The following is a 19,831-nucleotide window of genomic DNA, read 5'->3' on the forward strand; positions in this document are numbered from 1 at the left end:
GTGTGTGTGTGTGTGTGTGTGTGTGTGTGTGTGTGTGTGTGTTCCTATATTGTGTTTGACTCCCACGTAGCTGGTAATAAAGGCATGCACCACCACCCGGACTCAGGTTAGGAGACAGTCTACTGGGGAACCAAAGAAGATGCTAAACGGGTGGTGTTGGGGGGCCTAGAAAACCACTCCAGTCAGTATTGGGCCCTGACCAGGCAGTCCTTGTGTCAGGTCTATGTTACTGGTGGGGGCGGGAGGGGAGGAGCAACCGAATTTCTTTGATATTCTTAGCCTCAAAATGTATAATTTGTAGCACAGAGGAGACTTCTCTTTGTTCTACATGGTAACATTGTAAAATAATGTTGTTTTTTCCTTCTCCGCGGGGCTTAGCCCTAGCGGTTTTGCGCCTGCGCCTTGGCTCCCTAGGGTATTGACCAGGGAGCTGCAGACGCTGGTAGTCTCCTAGCAACCAAGTCGCCTGGTAATAGGCGGAGTGATCTGGCTGGCAGACACCAGAAGACTTCACTTACTAAAGACAAGCGAGGCAGCTGCAGCTGGTAGGTGGGGGGCTTCCTGACCCACCCAGTTCCATTCACACCGCGCTGGTGCCCTCACACCCTGGGTCTTGCCTTTTTCACTGGTGGAAGGATTTCTGTAGTGTATGACTTTTACAGGAGTGCAGCCCATGTCCAAGAGACTAAGATCCCCTAGAGTGGACCCTATTTCCGAGATTTCTATTACCTTTCCAGTCTGACCCTTGTCCTCCCCTTAGCTGGTGGCCTGTGTTAGAGTCTGTGGCTTGTTTTTTTGACCTCAGGGTTGAGTCCTGCCTGCCTGCTCCTGTAATAGTGATCAGGATAATGACCACAATCAATATTTTTCAAGTTTTTGGCCAGCCAAGCTCACAGGTATCAGTTATAGGATGATTCTGGAAGGGCAGGAAGGAAATACTCTTAGGACCTAATTCTTCAGCTGCAGAGAAGATACATGTGAGAGAGAGAACGGCTTGTCAAGGGTAACCCGTGGCCCAGGACTATATCCCATTCTTATCCCCAACCTTATCCTATGGTTGTTTGAAAAGTGTATGTATGGGGGATAATAAATCATTCTTTAACCTTAATCCCTTCTTGCAAAAGCGTCCTAAGCATGTCCCTGACCTCTATTTGAATAGCTTCCAGCGTTACCAACTCCCTATTTTATGAGGAAAATCTATTTCCTCATAAATAGAGTTTATTTATTCATAGACAAGGACAACACTTTATGGAGTGGTCGAGCTAGTGGCTGCCAGACAGATACTAATTATTGCTGTCGCCAGCTAAGCAGGAGCATCAAAGGAGAAAACCTGTTGCTTTTTACTTGGTTGGCCTATTTTTCCCCCTCCCACCCATCCCCTGTCTTGGTGCCTGTGACTAAGGAACCAGTCTACCAAGTCTACAGAGCAGTTTCTTCTGTCATTGGGCCACCCTTGCACTGTGACCTTGAGAAATCTGGTCTGCCTCTGTCTGCTCCTCAGTAAAATCCGGATGAAAGTCTGTCTTCACAGACAGTTTTGAGGCTGAGTTAGATAAGCGTCTAACATGTAATATTAATAATGGCAGGCAGGTGTTTTCTTTTTTCCTTTTGTACTTTTTTTTTTTTTTTTGGTTCTTTTTTTTCGGAGCTGGGGACCGAACCCAGGGCCTTGCGCTTCCTAGGTAAGCACTCTACCACTGAGCTAAATCCCCAGCCCCTGTACTTTTTTTTTTTTTAAAGATTTATTTATTGTTATGTATGTGAGTACATGCTGTCTTCCGACACTCCAGAAGAGGGCATCAGATCTCATTACAGATGGTTGTGAGCCACCATGTGGTTGCTGGGAATTGAACTCACAACCTCTGGAAGAGCAGTCAGTGCTCTAACCACTGAGCCATCTCTCCTTTTGTACCTTTATCAGCAGCTTCTATAAAGTTTCATCTTCAAAGCCCGTTGGCAGGCGTGGAAAGATGGCTCATGCCCGGATCTCCATGTACATGCCTCCTGACATTGACCCCACGAAAGCTGCCATCGCTTACGGCTGTCGGGCCTTGCGCAAGCTTAATGAGGAGCTACAATCGGAGGATCTCCTGACCAGGCAGAAAGCCGTGATGGCTCTGTGTGACCTCATGCACGACCCTGAGTATGTCTACGAGGCCATCAACATAGGTGAGAGCATCACGATACGGGTAATCACATGTGGGTGGCAGGGAGGGAGGGGCCGGCGTGGCTCAGACATCGGATGGCATCAGTAGTCAGAGCTGCTATCTATTAAGCTGGGGTTCAGGCCAGCAGTGCCCTCAAGAGCAGGGCTACCCCCAAGAGAGGGAACATTCTCCATCTACAGGTCTAAAAGTCAGAGTTCAGGAGAGGGGCGTGAGTCTAAGGTTGCCTAATCAATGCATTAAATAGGAGGGTCTGGAGAGATGGCTCGGTGATCAACAGTCCATGCTGTTTTTCCAGAGGACCTGAGCTCAGACCTCAGCCCCGACATCAGAGAGCACAGAACTGTCTGCAACACCAGCTCCAGAAACCTGAGGCTTCTATCCTCTGCGCTCACTTGCACACACACACCTAGACCTAATCTTGGGGTTGGGGATTTAGCTCAGTGGTAGAGCACTTGCCTAGCAAGCGCAAGGCCCTGGGTTTGGTTCTCAGCTCCCGGGGTGGGGGGGCGGGGCTGAGGCACACAGGAGGCTGGACGTAATGGCACTTGCCTTTATCCCCACTACCCAGGAGGTGGAGGCAGGTGGATTTCTGTGAGTTTGAGGCCAGCAGCCTGGCCTATATAGTGAGTTCCAGAATGGCCAGGGCTAGATAGTAAGACATTGTCTCAAAAATAAATAAATAAATAAAATAAACCAGGGGCGGGGATGGAAGAATTATAAGGAGGCTTAAATGAGATTGTCTCTGGGTGTGAGTCCCTTCTAACAAAGGCTGTGCCACTGACTTGATTCCTGCAAAACCAAAATACAGACCTTTGTCCTGTTCCCCAACAACACTGGGTCATGCGTCGACTTCTAGCTGGTTTCCTTTCGGTCCGGCAGATGTTCAAAAGCGCTCCTGTCTCCACAGGCTGCCTGGAGAGCCTGAAGGCCCTGTTGAAGGATGATGATAACTTGGTTCGGATAAAGACCACCGAGGTGCTGTACATCATGGCCACCCATAACGTAGGCAGGTGGGCAACTATTAATGAAAACCAAAGTCAGGGTTAGGAATTATACTATTCTACCCCGGGGTTGGTGCCCTTGAGTGACCCCGAGGGCTCTTTTACCGAGAGCACTGGTCTCTGGTGGCGCCTCTATTTGTGGGTGACAATTTCTCTCTGTGGGGCAGTTTGGTTGTCTCTGGGGTGGCCGAACGGGATCCTCTTCCAAACCTTTCTCTTGATGTCGGGGATTGAATCCAGGGTTTCGTGCATGCTACGCAGGCACCCTACCTCCAAGCTGTACTCCAGGTTCTGTTCTAGGCTAATTTCTATGTTAGCCCCTGGCTTCGGACTTCTCGCTGATCCTCTAGTGACCTCCTTCTACCTGCTTCCGCCGGACATTGATCAGGTGCTATGGTGGGACATGTGTAGTGGGAGTCAGCCTGAGCCTTAATTCAAGAAGGCAGGTCAGTGTTGTGGTTAGGCCCCCGTCCTGGTGGTGGTGAGGTAGCCTTTCCTGCTTTGCAGCCCAGCCAGATCTCTGGATCCCATTCATTGGTCTAAAACGGCAGTTCTCCTCCACATTTCCGGCGGTCTTAGGAACAGAGGCACCGGCTCAGTAGCAAAACGACAGTTACGAAGAGGCAACAGAAGTAAATTTATGGTTGGGAATTCCTACCATCAGGAACATGTTTTTCAGTGTCTGCACCATCAGAAATAACGTGTTTTCCGGTGGTTGCGACCCACAGGTTGAGAACTGCTGGTCTAAGATAACCTCAGGGAGAGGGAGACCATTATATTCTGGAGTTGGGAGACTGGAAAGCCACTTGATTCCCCTGTGCTCCCAAGGCTGGGTTTTGGTTGGACTTTAAGAAGCCCTAATGTTTGGGGAGGTTGTGGAACCTCTGGACGTGGGGTCTAGCTGTCATACACAGAGCTGTCGGCATGGGTTCTTACGGGTCACGGCCAAGCCCCGGGGGTTCCAGCCAACGACAGTTTCTCCCTCCTGGATTTGCTGAGATATAAGCTCCTGACATTCCAGGAAGGAGCCCGTCCCACTTGACATGCCTTTCCTGCCAGGAAACCAAGTCAAAATACATCTTAAAGGTGTCTCCCACCACAAGTGTGTGCTCAGGCTCAGGGTAGGATTCTAAACTTTGCCTTTCCCCTGTACGCTCTAGTAGAAGGTAAAATGGTCCTAAGCAAATGCTGTTGGTTCTAAATTCTACTCCCAAGTTCAGTGGTACCACCCCCCACCGAGTAGATGCCACACCCTTTTCTTTCCATTTGTTTCCTCCATCCTCCCTCCCTCCCTTCCTTTCTCCCTCCCTCCTTCCTTCCCTCTCCAACTCCTTCCTTTTAATGATGATAGGCCTTGAACTTCAGGGCTTTGTATATGATATGCTAAGCAACTCTAGAACTGAGCCACATCTCCAGCCCTCAGGGGTGACAATCATTACTATGGCCGGTTGCTCACCAAGCCCCAAGTGACTGCCCAGAACCTCCCGTGTTGAGCCTCTCTCGCCTCACCTCACAGGAGTGACAAGGAGGCGAAGATGGCCCTCTAAGGGTGTCATGCTACATACCCTGGCAATCTAGTTCTGGCTCCTTTGCTGGACACTCTCTTGAGTTTTTCTGTCTGGGTGATTTTGCCTTTCCATTGTGACATTCCCAAGCAGGTGATCTCGGGCTTTCTTATTCCCTCCGCTTCTGTTACCTAGTCTTCTCTCCCTATCCCTTCCCTTTCCACTTGCCTTCCTCTTCCTAAATATCCCTTCATGCTTTACCAGTGAGCTCTTTCCCCAGCCTCCATCCTTCCCACTGTTCCTCCTTCCCATCCTCTCCCCGCCATCTTGCTGCACTGTGCAGGCTAACCCTGAACTCCTGGGTACAAGTGATCCTTCTGTCATAGTCCCCGGAGAATTGGGACTGAGAAGCATACCAGAATGTTTTCAAAGCATGCCTGATGTGGAGTGGATTATGGGGGCGGGGCATAGGAAACGCAGCATCTCTGCATGGGCGTGTCCTACTGCGATTTCCTTTTCCCAGAACAGTACAAATCACCCCATAAGATTAAGCTCTGGGGTTGGGGATTTAGCTCAGTGGTAGAGTGCTTGCCTAGCAAGCACAAGGCCCTGGGTTCGGTCCCCAGCTCCGGAAAAACAAACAAACAAACAAACAAACAAACAAACAAACAAGATTAAGCTCTGACCAGTGTCACTCTGACCAATGTCAAAGCACCACGACTGGCTGGGCGTGTCCTTTGTGCTGGGCGTGTCCTTTGTGCTGGGCGTGTCCTTTGTGCTGGGCGTGTCCTTTGTGCTGGGCGTGTCCTTTGTGCTGGGCGTGTCCTTTGTGCTGGGCGTGTCCTTTGTGCTGGGCGTGTCCTTTGTGCTGGGCGTGTCCTTTGTGCTGCATGCTTAGCTCAGCGCTTCGGACAGGCCTTTATTCCTGAACCCACCCTGACAGGTGTCACCTCATAAGATTCCATTCCGGATGCCGTTGTCTGCTTAAAAGACATGGTTCACAATCAAAGAATTAAAGAAGCAACATAGTTCCTTTAGATTGCTCCTTTAACTCAAAACACAAACAAGAAGACCATTTGCCAATCCTTGTATATAAGATTTTTGTTTGCTTGTTTTTGTTTTTGTTTTTGTTTTGAGACAGCGTTTCGCTGGGTAGCCCTGGCTGTCCTGGGACTCGCTCTGTAGACCAGGCTGGCTTCGAACTCAGAGATCCTTCTATTGCCTTTTCTGCTTTAACGGCTGGTTTGATTTGCAGTGCATTCCTTGAAAGCACACCAGGATCAGAAAGCCACTGTTGAAATAGCATATAAAAGACAAACAAACAAACGAACTTACGTAGAGTATCTTACAGTCATCTCACATTTTCAAGAGACCCATTTGAGTTCTTACAAAGCATTCAAAGATGTTTCAAGAGGAAATAAACGCAATCCATTCTGTAATCGGCTTACCTAATATTTAATTAACTTAGGTGCTATTACAACAAGCCCAGAGGGCAGCCATGGGTCTGGAGGGAAAGCAGCTGGGTGCCAGCAAACCTGGAAGTCAGATGGGAGAAGAGAGCTGGGAGGGGCCTGCGGGTGCTGGGCCTGCTGGGCCTGCGCAATGTTTCCCCTGGGGCCAGAGCTGAAGAAAGGTGGTGAACACGGCCCCACCACGGTGCAGGCAAGGTGGGTTACAGAATCTGATAGAAGGGGATATACTGCCTTGTGCCCTTTTCCCCGGGGCGAGTCTGAAGCTCAGAATGGTGAAAAGAGCGAAGGCCACAGGGATCCAGAGACACTGCTCAAAAGTGGGAGAACCGAGACTCTTCCCACTCCACGGCGCTCTGCATTTTATGACCGCCAGGGCTTCTAAATGTGGCAGATCTCTCTGGCCTTTGCCTGAGATAGTACGGATCCCCGCGGGCCCACTGACCTGATCGTGTTTGAACCTCTCCAGAGATTTTATTATAGAGCTATAGTAATAAAACCAGCATGTGCACGGGCATAAAAAGAGACACATTGGCCGATGGGACAGAATTGAGAACCCATACTAATTACAGGCTCTTAGAGTCACGTGATTTTTGACACCCCCCCCCAAAAGCCTACAATACACCCCGAGAAAAGACATCATTTTCAATTTGCTGCTGATGTTGCTAGTCGAACTAGACAGCTATGTGCGGAAGAATGGAACTATAAACTTATTTCTCATCCCGCACAAAACTCAACTCCAAATGGTTCAAGGGCTTCAATGAAAGACCAGGTACAGGGTTGGGGATTTAGCTCAGTGGTAGAGCGCTCGCCTAGCCAGCGCAAGGCCCTGGGTTCGGTCCCAGCTCTGAAAAAAAGAAAAAGGAAAAAAAAAAAAAAAAGACCAGGTACCTTGAATCTGATAGAAGGGGATATACTTGAACTCATTGGCATTCAGACCAATAATTAATAAACGGGACCTCATGAAGCTACAAAGCTTCTACACTGCCAAGAAAACCACCATTCAAGTGAAGAAGCAGTCTACAGGTCATATCTAGACTACACAGAGAACTCAAAAAACCAAACCCCAAGAAGATGACCCAGATTAAAAAATGGGGCCCGGAACTAATCAGAGAGTTCTCAAAGAATGAAATACAAATGGCCGAGAAGAACGGGGTTGGGGATTTAGCTCAGTGGTAGAGTGCTTGCCTAGGAAGCGCAAGGCCCTGGGTTCGGTCCCCAGCTCCGGAAAAAAAAAAAAAAAAAACCATAATAACAAATGGCCGAGAAGCATTTTAAAACACTTAAAAGATCCTCAGCTATTGGGGAAATGCATATTAAAATTACCTTGAGATTTCAACTTACTCCCGTCATGGTGGCTATGAGAAAATAAAAAAATGTTGAGGAACGTTAGTGTGGATGTAAGGGAAGAGAAACACTTATTCACTGCCGGCAGGAGGGCAGACTGGGTGCGGCCACTATGGAAATCAATGTGGCGGTTCCCGGGAAGGCTAGGAATAGATCTACCACACAATCCATCTATACTCTTGGGCGCATGCCCAAAGAACGCTGGATGCTACTTTAGGGATAACTGACCACTCGTGTTCTTTGCTTTTTTTCACAATGGCCGGGAAACAGAAACGACCTACACTCCCATAAACCAAGAGTGGATGATGAAAATGTGCTGTGTTTATACAATAGAATAGTGTTCCGCTATGAGATAATTGAAACTGGGTCTGGAGAGATGGCCCAGTGGTTACGAATACTTGTGGCTGTTAGAATAAAGGACTTGGGTTTGGTTCTCAGCACCCCTATGGTGGCGCCAGTTCCAGGGCGTCCAACGCTCTCTTCTGACTTCTTTGGGCACCACCTGTAGGTGTGACACACACACACACACACACACACACACGAGTGTACGCAAGCAAAACACCCATACACATCACATATATCTTAAGAAAACTGAAATGGTCTCCTTGTGTCTAAACCCACCCTCCCTTCTTTAGAGTTGGCTTCTTAAAGCACGACATCATCCTAGCCCTGTCAAGACTGCTGAGTGATCACCAGACCCTCTGCCGGGAGAACTTACACCAGGCATACAAGCACCTGGCACAGCTGCCTGAAGGTAGGGTTGCATCATCATGCATGGGATCTTGCAGATGATTTTCTGCATCTTCCCCTTCTGGTCAGTTTGTGCTAGGTCATAGGTTACAGTCTTTAGTACTTTTTTTTTTAAATGACCTTGGAGTGGGACTTGGGTACAAGCTATACCCCCAGCTACTCCAGAGGCTGAGCACTGAGGAGGATTGGGCATCAGAATAGACTTCCTTTCAAATCTGTAGCAGCAGCAGTAGCAGCAGCAGCAACAAAGTTACCTTTTTGTTAAGATATGGCAAATTTTTTTTCAGGGCAGGGTGAGGGGAAGGAGGGTTCCCTGAGACAGGGTTTCCCTGTGTAGACCTGGCTGTCTCAGAACTCACCCTGTAGACCAGGCTGGCCGTGAACTCAGAGATCCTCCTGCCTCTGCCTCCCAAGTGCTGATGTGTTTTACAAAGTTGGAAGTGTAGCTCAGAAATAGGATAAAGACCCTGGGTTCTATCCCACCATCCACCTCTAAAAGTGCAAATACGTCACTATTTGGTTAACTTCTAATCAGCAAACACAAAGAAGAAGCCCTGTTGCCTGTTCCTGAGACTCCAAGCCTTTCCACAGGCCCCAGTCCGGGCTCCTCTTCCTCAGGGTGACCCCTTCTGAGGCCACGTGCTGGGTTGTTTGGTACTTTTGGAGGGGGGGGTGGATACTGGTATTGAACCCAGGCTTTCCCATGTGCTGACCCATAACTCCACCACAGAGTGTACATTCCCAGTTTTGGTCTATGACTCTAAAGCTTTCTGAAAATGGGAATACCCAGTCTATCCTATCTCAAAGGTTTTACATGCTTTCCTTTAGTGTTTCATTTAGGAATCAAAAGTTACTTTTGAATGTTCAGACTGGCATGAAGTGAGCATTAGTCTATTCTGCTGCTGAGGGACATCTGATTATATATGCCCACTTAAGGCATACAATCCAAGTGCCCTCTGGGTCTCTTTTCACACAGTACCCTTCCTCCTAGTCTCCCCTGATACACTAACAATTTGGTGACTATAACCCTACAGCATGTACATAGATCTTTACCACATATACACAGTATATAAAAATGTAGAATGTTGTTTTGCATATTTTTAATCCGTGTTAAGTGGGTCTTCCTGCATGTGTCCCTGGGTGGCTTAAAAATACCCCAAGAAGTAATATTATCTGTTTAAAAATTATTATTATATTTGTGTTCTTTTTTTGTTCTTTTTTTTTTTTTTCCGGAGCTGGGGACCGAACCCAGGGCCTTGCGCTTGCTAGGCAAGCGCTCTACCACTGAGCTAAATCCCCAACCCTATATTTGTGTTATATTGTTATATGACTCCACAAAGCACCACAGTTGATGATGGTGGTGGTGGTGGTGGTGGTGGTGGTGGTGGTGGTGGTGGTGGTGGTGGTGTGTGTGTGTGTGTGTGTGTGTGTGTGTGTGTGTATGTGGACTTATGTGTGGCAGGCAGAACTTTTGAACTCTGGGGAGTTGATTCTTGCCTTCTACCTTGCTGAGGTAAGATCCGGTTTGTTCCTGCTGCTGTCCTGCATACTCCAAGCTAGCTGGCCCATGGACTTATGGGTGATTCTGATCCCCTCCCTTCCATTTTGCCTTAGGAATGCTTGGATTACAGATGCCTGCTACTGCACCCACTTTTTAAAAAAAAAATGTAGATTCGAGGGATAGAATTTAGGAACCAGGACTGTGTGGCAAGTGCTTTTACCTGCAGACCCATCTCACTGGCCCTGATGTTATACTTTTGAGATGTACCCACATTGTATCGAGGGGTCTTGTACTCTCACCCTATTCCTTTGCCATTTGAATGTACTATGACATGTTTCCATGTTGGCTGTTCCCACTTCCGGGCTGCATAGGGAATGAGTAGTGGACATATCTGAACAGACTTGTCTGGTACACAAGAGGGATGCCCCCAGAGTCTGCTAGTGAAGGGGATGCTGGTAACACGTCTCAGTTAGGACTTTTTGCTGTGAAGAGACACCATGACCAAGGCAACTCTTATAAAGGACAAAATTTAATTGGGGCTGGCTTACAGTTTTGGAGATTCAGTCCATTATCATCATGGCAAGAGCATGGCAGCATCCAAGCAGGAGGAACTGAGAGTTCTGTACCTTGATCTGAAGGCCACAGGAAAATGTCTTCCGCAGGCAGCCAGGAGGGGGATCTCTTCCGCACTGGGCGGAGCTTGAGCATAGGACCTCAAAGCCCACCCCCCACACTGACTCACTTCCTCCAACAAGGCCACACCCACCCCAACAAGGCCACACCTCCTAATGGCGCTATTTCCCACGGGTCAAGCATATTCAAGCCACCACTCCTCAGATGCAAGCTTGCTTCACCTTTGCAAGGTATCAGAACTGCTTCCCAGCCTGCCCTGCCCCAGCCAGTGCCATCCTGTCAGCTAACCCAATGGTATGGTTTGGAAGAGCACTGTTGTACGGTGTTGCCCACGGGCACAACCAGTGAGAACGAACATCTCTCTGTTTGGTATTACCTCAGGCGCCTCTCTGTCCAGTGCCTTTGGGGAGCTGGGCTCCACTTTGCCGACGAGTTCCTTTTCTACTCAATGGCCAACTCGATGAGTTCTAGAATCACCTAGAAGATCTGCTCTGGGTATGCGTGTCAGGGACTATCTTGGGTATGATATTTGGGGCCGGAAGACACTGTGTGTGGCATCAAGCCCTGGGCTGCTGGGCTGGGAAAACATTTTGATCTGGACACATGTATTGTCTACTCTCCGCTCTTGAATGGAGTGTGAGCATGAATGTGGTAATTGCCACAAGCTCCTTCTGCCGTGCCTTCCCTGTAACGGGCTACTCTAGGGTCTGTGACCAAATAAACCTTTCCACCCTGAAACGGCTTTTACCAAGAGTATTTTATCACAACAATAGGAAAAGTGACTGAGGTCGGTAAGCTTCTCTTTATTTTCACTTGGAAGTTGGTCTCACCAATCTTTCCTTTGTGTTTTCCCCAGAAGGTAGGGACTGCTATAGCAGAGAATATATTCCCACTTATCCTAAGCTCTGGAAGACATTCTGCCGAATCTCCTAGGAAACAGGCAACTTTACTTCTCCTGTTCAGCTGGCGAAGGTCTGACCCCCAATGGAGCTTTGCCTGTCTTCCTTCTAGACCTCGCCAATCAATACCACCAAGGTTCAGAAAGCTTGGGGTGTCCTGGGTTCTGATGCTCCCCACCTTCCTGTAGAACCCAAACAACACCAGGCGTGTAGGGGAGTCTACTGTGCTGACAAGCTCAACCAACACAAGCCTTTCTGGAGACCCTGGTATGAGCCATTTGCCTTGATGGGTGCTGATCACCATGGGTGAGGTCTCCAGAAGGCAGGCCAGGGAAACCTGGTGGAGAGATTGGCATGAGGGGTTTGGCAGAGGAAGGGAGGCAGTGTGGTTGATGCCCGGGGAGGTCAATCTTGGGATCACTCTGGTGCTGTGGCTTTTGGGTTCGGTGGTCTGGCTGTACCTCACACAGTGTCCTAGCTGGAGTCTGGGTGGGGCATGGATTTCTTCTTCAACGTGACTTTGGGCAGTTGCTCATTGCCGGAAGTCTGAATTGCTAACTTGCAGCATATATTATGGGGTTTCCAGTCATTGGCAGCATTTAGAAGTTTTTTCGTTTGTTTTGTTTTCAAACTAGGGCACCCTGGGTGCCTGCCTCTCCCATGGCATCGCCAGTGCCTCCAGAGTACCTTGTGGGTAGCTAATATTGTTTGGCAGGTTGGATGTACCTGTAGAAGGTCTTTCCTTCTGAGTCCTTGCAGCTACCAAGGTCTGACTTGTTCCCAGAATAACCAGCAGGGGGCGCACCAGGACTAGGGCTCGTGCCTCTCTCATGTCCTAAGGGGTTTGCCCTGTTATGAGAGGAGAAACCAAAATAGAATAGGTAAATGCCACGCAAATGCCACAAAGGGGCTGCCAGCCCACGCTCCCTAGAAACTAATGGCCTTGAGTGCCCACCCAGGATCCTCTTCTGTGTCAGGCATTGGCTGGGTATCTGGGTAACTCCCTCCGGCTGTGCCGGGCTCTCAGACTCTGGCCCAGATATCGTGGTGATAGTATAACTTACTGTCTCTGGCCCTCATGTGGGATGCCTGGACTTGGGTCAGGCCCTGACTAACCAGAAGTAATCACAAACAGCCAGCAATGGAGGAGAGCCTCCACCTGTGGAAACCATTCCCCAGCTTTGCAGCGTGCCTAGATCTCAGTGGGGGTAGCATGCACCACAAGGACATGTTTGCATGGGGTTTTGAACCTGGCCAGGTTGAGATGCTGCCGGGAACTGCCCTGGAGTCATAACTGCCTGGACTTGAGTGGGATCTGGGTAGCTGTTTTCACAGGGGGATGGACCTGTAGGATCTGCCCATTCTCTGAAGTGACGGACTGATGGAGAAAGTTTTCCTTCAACGGACACCTCAGCCCCAGGCAGGAACCCTACTCTCACATCTGACACTACACCTATGCTGATTGCAGGATATTTAACCACATTGCTGATCCCAAGACTGTGAACTGGAAAATCCTCCTGGAGTGGCTCAGCCCAGGGAACACACCTTTAACCCAAGAGCTTTCTGTTTACTGTAAACAGGCAGTGGTGTGGCTCAACCCTAGCCCACATCTTTCATCTGAGAGCTTTCTGTAAACAAGAGCTAAATAAAGCCAACGGCAGGTCAAGAGGCAGAGCAAGCAGCTGGTTGACCACCGGTTGACCACCGGTTGACCGGGAGTGAAAGTAAGTAAACCCAGGAAAGAGAAAGGAACTTCTTTGGAGTTGAAGGGTATTTAAGACAGCATGGAGAAGGAGAAAGGGCTTTCTCCTTCTGTGACTTTGGTGGAGAAGCCTGGTCAGCTGGGTGCTTTCTCTGCCTCTCTGAGCTAGCAGGCTTTCACCCCAGAATCTGGCCCCTGACTCTTCATTGGCCAAACTGAACGGCAGGGATTTTGTTTTTAAAACAGCACCCATCCTTAGCCTGACAGTCCAAGTTGCTCCTGTCCCTGACCTTTAGGAATAATGTCTGACAACAAGGAATCTAGTTATTCCCCTGCTACCATAGTTTCTGGATACCCCCTTTCCTCCACTCTCCCCCAGTACCTCCAGTGGGATAGAGCCTTTTCCCGTCCAGCCCTGTCAGGACTGACCAGGGTCCCAGAACTCACCCTCACCATTTCTCTTGGGCGAAGCAGGTTTAATCACAGCTCTTTCCATTAGGTTTGCATAGTATCTCCTGGTGTTCAAAATAGCCTATTACCAACGGAATTACCACAGGGACTGGGTCCTCTGGGGGCGCGCTCAAGACTGTGCTGGCTGGCAGCTGGTGTGGGAACTACCCCCGTCCTTGTTAAGTCTCTGTTGGTGAGACGAGTCCCTCAGGGTGCCACTCAGCCTCTGGAGGCTGTTTATCCTCATGTTGTAGTGCTGCTGTGCCCCCACTCCCCATGACATTTGTCCCTGTGCCAGCCAGGCACACTCTGTACCCATTTGTCCTGGATGTCTAGTATTATCTAGGGCCTAGACAGACTACACACAATCCTTTCTTGCTGTAGACTAGCCAAGTCATTTGCCATGCCGCTTGTCCCTATTAGGGTCTCTGCCAGTTTTGGAGTGTGTGTACAAAGGCGTGTGTGGTTGTAGGCAACAGATAACCTTGAGTGTTAGTCCTTGGGGGTTGCCCATCTTGTGTTTGTTTGTGTGTTTTTTTGGGTGGGGGGCAGGGTATTTTACTGGAATGTAGAAAGGCTGACTGGCCAGTAAGCACCATGGATTTGCTTGTTTCCACCTCTCCCGTACTGGGCTTACAAACCCACACCACAATGCCCAGCTTTTCGTTCACGTCAGTGCTGGGAACCGAACCCTGATCCTCAGGCTTGAGCAGCAAGCACCTTATCAACCAAGCCATCTTCCCACGACCTTTTGTCTCCCCTTTTGTAAAGCAGATTCAACGGTCATAGCTTCTTAGGAGTATGCTGCGGGGCATAGATGTTGAGGGCAGCCAGCATCACTGTAACCATCGAGGATGCACCTGCATCGGTGACCATTCAAGCCACTGAGGAAGGTGGTGATCCCTGACAGCGGTGTGTCTTGGGAGGGAGGCTAGATTGTACCAGCAGTGCGTGGGCTAGCCCCTCCAGATGTTCTTGTCACCAGCATCTCACTTAATTCCCTTTGGAAGGCCTGTTATCAGTTTCCCTGCTAAAACTGGCTACGGGTGTTTTACCTCGTACGCCTCTCTTGGGCCTCTTAGGTTAGCCTATGTCCTTGAGGGAAGGAGATGGGTCAGGCGGTACCTTGCGGATGAATCAGTGCAAACCTGCTATATCATACGGACTCGAATTAGTGGAATTCGCCTATTCTGCCCTGGGAGTGGGTGTGAGTTAGGGAGGTGAGTTAGGGAGGGGTAGAACGTCTAGATAGGCTGAGATGGATTTAAGCTTGATCTTGAGGGATGGACATATTGAGGGCTGTGAGGACAGAAAGCAGGAGGGAAGGAAGGAAGACTGCCACGGGTGAGCTACAGTGGACAGGGAGTGAGCTCAGCATGGTACCCAGAACGGGCGTCCAGGGAGTGAGCTCAGCATGGTACCCAGAACTGGCGTCCAGGGAGGAGATGACGGTTGTTCTCGACTGTGAACTTGACAGAATCGAGGATCTCTTAGGAGATAAGGTTCTGAGCATGCTCACTGAGGGTCTGTATGGTCTGGGCATGCTCAGTGAGGGTCGGTATGGTCTGAGCATGCTCACTGAGGGTCTGTATGGGTTAGCCTAGCCACTGAACAAGCCTGAGAAAGCTTAGGTAAATTGGATGACAACCCACCTTGACTCTGGGCAGCACCAAGTCACACGCGGGGGTTCCGAAGGGGAACAAGCGAGCACCGACATCCATGTCCTACCTAACGCGATGCTCTTGCCTCTGTGGCTTCCTCGGCATGATGACCTGCGACATCAGACTGTGAGCCAAAACAAAACCCTTCCTTTCTTAAACTGCCTTTGTCAGCTATTTTCATCGCAGCGACAGGACAAGGAACTAATGCAGGGGCAGGGAGGGATCATGAGAAAAGGTGCCCACGGGGATCCCGGGTCAGGTCTCCTCTGGTCCCTGCGCACACAAAGGGAGGCAGAATCTTTTCCTGTCAGCTGTGTATTTTTAGGTTAAAGATGCGCACAGTGCAGTTGCTCTTCTCCCTCACAGTTGTATTAAAAGCACAGAATAAGTCTCAATGACTTACAGCTGAACGTTTATCTCCTTAAGGAAAAGCCCCGCCCCCTCGGGCTCTTGCCATTCGGTGACATGCGAACACGTGAGAGATACTCCCACGTGGGTGGGAGGGCGGAAAGTGGACCAGAGACCCAGGTGTGGGTCTCTGCTTTTGTGTGGATGTCTGCTGCTCTGCAGGGATGTCTGGAGTTGTTCTTGGAGAGAGTGATTTCAGGGTCATCCCGTGCTCTTTCTGGGTTCCTGCCCCGTTCTGGTGCAGTGCAAAGGGTGGGGATCCAGGCACCCTACTCCTGGGTCCCTCAGGAAGAACAGTGCGTTTTCCTGACTTGAGGGAATCCCTCATTGCTTGATTCCTGACCTCGATCTTAGACCCCTTCCTCAACTTCCTAGACTGTAAGGTGGCCACCGTGGGCCATCGGCAGAGACACGTTTTATTTTCGTAATTGTAAGGTGTCTGACTGCACCTGAAGGAGGCCCTTGTCGGGCCTATCTCCTTGGCTTCTGTCAGCACACTGATGTAATCACCCCAGTGTCTCTAAACACCAAAGCCAGATAGGTGGCAGTCTAGGATCTGCCGACTCACACCACGGGAGAATTATCTGTGGAGTAAGGAGTCCTGAGGTTACAAACTGGACCAGTGCTGGGCGGGGCCTTGGGTACAGCAGAAGGGGGCCAGCATTGCCATCTTCTGCAACCTTTTATCACCCGAGGACACAGGGGCCGGGCAGGCCTCTTCTGTTTTGTACGCATTTATTCTTGCTTGACGTTCAACCCCAAATGACTTTACCTGTGTATAAATGTTGGCATGGGAGGGAAGGGGAGGGGCTTCACCGTGGAAGGCGTCTCTAGCGGCCCTCTAGACATCACTGAGCTCAGCCATACACGAGCCACACACAGCACACGGGGACAGAGTTTGGCTCCGTTCAGGGTATTTTATTTCTTAAAGTAGACAATCTTCATGTTTTATACGGTTCCCCAGCTCTTCTCCCTCTGTTAAACATCCCAGCTCCTTGGCTGCGGGTCTGCACATTGACCTCGGACACACGGGTAGCAAACAAAGGGTCGAGAGAGATTTGGCCAGGGATCCAGTGGTTGCCATTCCCTCGGTAGCTGGGCTTTGCATTTATACACAGCCAAGGCTCTTTCAAGACCAGCGTCTGTGGGCCCTGGGGCTAGAAGGGCCGGAGTGCACAGTCCCAGCAGGGCCTCCTTCAGGCCACAAGTCTAGCTGTGCCTTCACAGGAGTCTGAGCAGCTCCCAGCCCGTGTCAGGCGTGGAGTGTGTGGGGACCGAGGAGTGCCATCTCTTGCCCGCCTCCCCCCCTTCCTTCATTTTGGCAAAGCCATAGATAATTTACACTTTAAATACCAGGACATTTAGCTATTGTTCATTCGCTCCTAGGTAAAGAACCTTCTTTAAATACATCACATTTTATTTAAAGCAGAAAAGGGCACCAAGAACAAGAGAACATTGCAGAGGCTTATATACATAATATGTCCCATGAGGCTGGTGTGGGACACTTGCCCCAGGATTCTTTGGAGCCGAGGAGCAGAATCGTCCAGGTGACAACTTCTATACTCAGCAAACCAGACACAGAAGGGGACGCCCGAAATGAAATGTGTTCCGAAAACCCGCATTTAAAAAAGAATATCCGATCACATCTGAAATTGTCTGTATTTTTTCCCCCTCCGTGAGACATAATATTTGGCCGAAAATAAAAATTAAAAAAAAAAAAAAAGAAGGGTGCCAGAGAAGAAAAACCAGGTTTCCATTTATAAAACATCAGACCAGTAGAAGAAGAGCTGGAAACCCAGCTGGCCTAGTTTGAAATAAACAGTGCCACTCCTCAGCCTGTGTTAGGTTTTTTGCTGCACACTTTTTAGGTTTTTGTAAAAGCCACTGGTAGTCAGAGGTCTGGTGAGAACAGTCACTTATTTCCTCTGGTCCTAGGTACAGGACAAATGTGGCACAGAGTGGCTGAGACGGGAAGGTACAGTCCCTGCCCCGGCCCTCCCTCCTGGTCAGTGGTGGTCCCCAGTCCAGAGCTCAGGTGGTGAGCTGGCCTTCTCCCAGGCAATGGGCACAGCTGGCCGGCCCTGGCCCCAGCCCCGCCGGCCCCTCCTCGGCAGTCAAACGTGGACCCTCCCTCCCGTGCAGAGCGGGGGCCGACTCAGAGTGGATGGGGGGTGGGGGGGCAAGATGGCCTCAGAATGAAATTGTGACAGCAGCTTCTGAAAATTTCAGGAAACCTTGACCGCCGGAGAGCGTTGCCGTCTCCAGACGTGCGTGCGCGTGTGCGTGTGCGTGTGCGTGTGTCTGTGTGTCTACCTACCTAGCAATCTATCCAAATATATTTATGTTTGCAGAGACGTGGGGCCAAGGAGGCGAGAGAGGCTGGGGGTGGGGACACACTCTTCAAGCCACTCCCCCCGTTTCCTGCCCCTGGGTCGGGCCTCTCCAGCATGAGGTGTGGGGTGTGACACCCCGTGGGTTTTCACCGCAGGCAAGCAGGCTGCGCCCGGCTCCTCAGCAAAGGCCAATGTACTTGAGATTGTTCTGTATGATGACATCTGTCACTGCGTCGAAGACAAACTGGATGTTACTGGTGTCGGTGGCACAGGTAAAGTGCGAGTAGATCTCCTTGGTCTCCTTGTTTCGGTTTAGGTCCTCGAACTGACGCTGGATGTAGACCGCGGCTTCCTCGTACGTGTTCTGACCCTTGTACTCGGGGAAGCAGACGCTGAGCGGGATACGCCGAATCTTCTCCGACAGGAGGTCCTTCTTGTTCAGGAAGAGGATGAGGGAGGTGTTGATGAACCAGTTGTTGTTGCAGATGGAGTCAAAAAGACGCAGGCTCTCCGCCATTCGGCTCTGTGGTTGTGAGAAGGAATGTGATGCTGTTAGTCTCAGAGAGAGAGAAGGAGGGAGGGAGGGAGGGAGGAGGGGGAGAGGAAGAGACGGAGGGTGGAGAGGAGGGTTGAGGAAGAAGGGAGAGAGAAGGAGGGAGAGAGAGGGAGAGAGGCAGAGAGAAGGGGAGAGAGAGAGGAAAGGACAGGATAGTAGCAACAGCCCACCCAGTGCTAGCCCCCAAGATAGCATCCTGCTCCTGACAGGGATCCTCCCTCATTTAGGTCAAATCAGCGTTCCTCATATCCCCCCCCCCCCCATCAGTTGACAGTCTACTTCACCCTGGGTATCTAAGGGTTTCTTGCCTCTTCTGTACCCTTCTTCTGGACAATGCTACTCAATGGCCTCAATATATGGTATGAGGGCTGAGGCAGTGCCCAGGCCAGTTGGCTTGCACCCTGGGGAATGCAGGACCCTCTACGCTCACTCTGATGTATTTCAAACAGCGCTACTCATGGCCCTGTCCACACCCACGCTTAGAAGCTCGTCTCCCCTGGGCACCTCTTTCCTTCAATGTGAGCTTCAACTATTCCCCCCAAGTTTCACGGGGTCCTCTGAAACCTTCATTCTGCCACACGGCGTGGCAGAGGGGCAGCCTGTGTTTCTGCAGCCTGGAATAGCTGCTTCTCACTGCCCGGTGGCTTCAAGGGCTCACATGCTGTGGGCATCTGGCTATGGTGGCTGAACAGGCAGGCAGGTTTGCACATAAAGACTGAGGGTGACATCCTAGGAAAGAGGTGCGACCCAGTGATGGAGTGCGACCCCTGGTCCCTTCCATTCCTTGCCTCTCTTCTTTTTTGAGGACATGTAATGTGCGTAGTGACATTGGGTATTAAGGAGCACACCTGCCTCCCAAGGAAAAGGACAAATCCAATTTCTGAAACAAGTAGATATCCATACCTGCGATCACTGCTGTGGGGGCTGCCCAGCACTTTGAGATAAAGCGAAGAAGCCAAGTTCCTGGATGTGCCCGAGACCAGTTTTATATCGTCACTAACCGAGATACTGGCCATTGAGTAAAGCTGGCACTGACAAGCTGGACACAGGCATTAGAAGTGCCACCAACAGATACCGTGACAGATGATGGCTGAGAGCGAATGCTTCTGCCTGTGCAAACCTCATGCCTTCCCGTCTCCTTCCGGAGAAACTGAGGCGTGGAGAGGTAGGAAATGTGTTCCGGGTCCTTCACGGGAGCTGTGGGCTTGTAGCACCTGTGCAAAGGAGTGGTCTGGAAGCTCCAGACTCTGTGTTCTCTGAGGCACAGGCTTTGGCCGTGTCTCTGCTGGAGGTGGAAGCAGATGCTGGGGGTGGGGGGAGGGCGGGCAGAGGTACCTGTTATTATCACGAGACCTGGCTACCCGGAATGCTATGTTTTGCACATCCAGTGTTTAGAGTTGATACAATCAATAAAGAATGGTAAAGCCTCTGGAAAGTGAGGCCTTGGC

General features: G+C 50.2%; 2 protein-coding genes and 1 long non-coding RNA gene across 8 annotated transcripts in view; 1 reads left to right on the top strand and 2 right to left on the bottom strand.

Annotated features, from left to right (window-relative positions):
- Nucleotides 1-461: 461 nt before the first annotated feature.
- Nucleotides 462-19,831, top strand: part of Rsph14 (radial spoke head 14 homolog) — a 75,901-nt gene continuing 56,531 nt past the window's right edge. Inside the window, exons 1-4 of one of the 3 annotated variants that reach the window (NM_001401509.1) lie at nucleotides 462-545; nucleotides 1,922-2,169; nucleotides 3,076-3,178; nucleotides 8,126-8,244. In NM_001401509.1, the coding sequence (NP_001388438.1) occupies nucleotides 1,971-2,169; nucleotides 3,076-3,178; nucleotides 8,126-8,244 (421 nt within the window). In that variant the 5' untranslated portion in view covers nucleotides 462-545; nucleotides 1,922-1,970. Of the gene's footprint in view, nucleotides 546-1,920; nucleotides 2,170-3,075; nucleotides 3,179-8,125; nucleotides 8,245-9,854; nucleotides 11,113-19,831 lie in introns of those variants that run through there. The other 2 variants (XM_087597901.1, NM_001127557.2) reach the window with 2 other exon arrangements.
- LOC147998584 (uncharacterized) lies at nucleotides 11,162-14,906 on the bottom strand. 2 transcript variants are annotated; one of them, XR_015645728.1, is made up of 4 exons: nucleotides 14,809-14,906; nucleotides 14,481-14,576; nucleotides 13,423-13,490; nucleotides 11,162-12,122 (listed from the first exon to the last, which is right to left on the bottom strand). It is a non-coding gene; the product is annotated as an uncharacterized LOC147998584 (long non-coding RNA). The 2 variants fall into 2 exon arrangements; XR_015645727.1 differs by lacking the exons at nucleotides 14,481-14,576; nucleotides 14,809-14,906 and having other exon boundaries at nucleotides 13,423-13,612.
- The window catches only part of Gnaz (G protein subunit alpha z), a 50,824-nt gene continuing 47,384 nt past the window's right edge, over nucleotides 16,392-19,831 (bottom strand). For 2 of the 3 annotated variants that reach the window (XM_087596968.1, XM_087596969.1), the window contains one exon: nucleotides 16,392-18,350. In XM_087596968.1, coding sequence (XP_087453094.1) covers nucleotides 18,006-18,350 — 345 coding nt within the window. In that variant the 3' untranslated portion in view covers nucleotides 16,392-18,005. The remainder of the gene's footprint in view (nucleotides 18,351-19,831) is intronic. The other variant, NM_013189.2, reaches the window with a different exon arrangement.

Source organism: Rattus norvegicus, chromosome 20, assembly GCF_021556685.1.
Source record: "Rattus norvegicus strain SHRSP/BbbUtx chromosome 20, alternate assembly SHRSP_T2T, whole genome shotgun sequence".
NCBI lineage: Eukaryota > Metazoa > Chordata > Mammalia > Rodentia > Muridae > Rattus > Rattus norvegicus.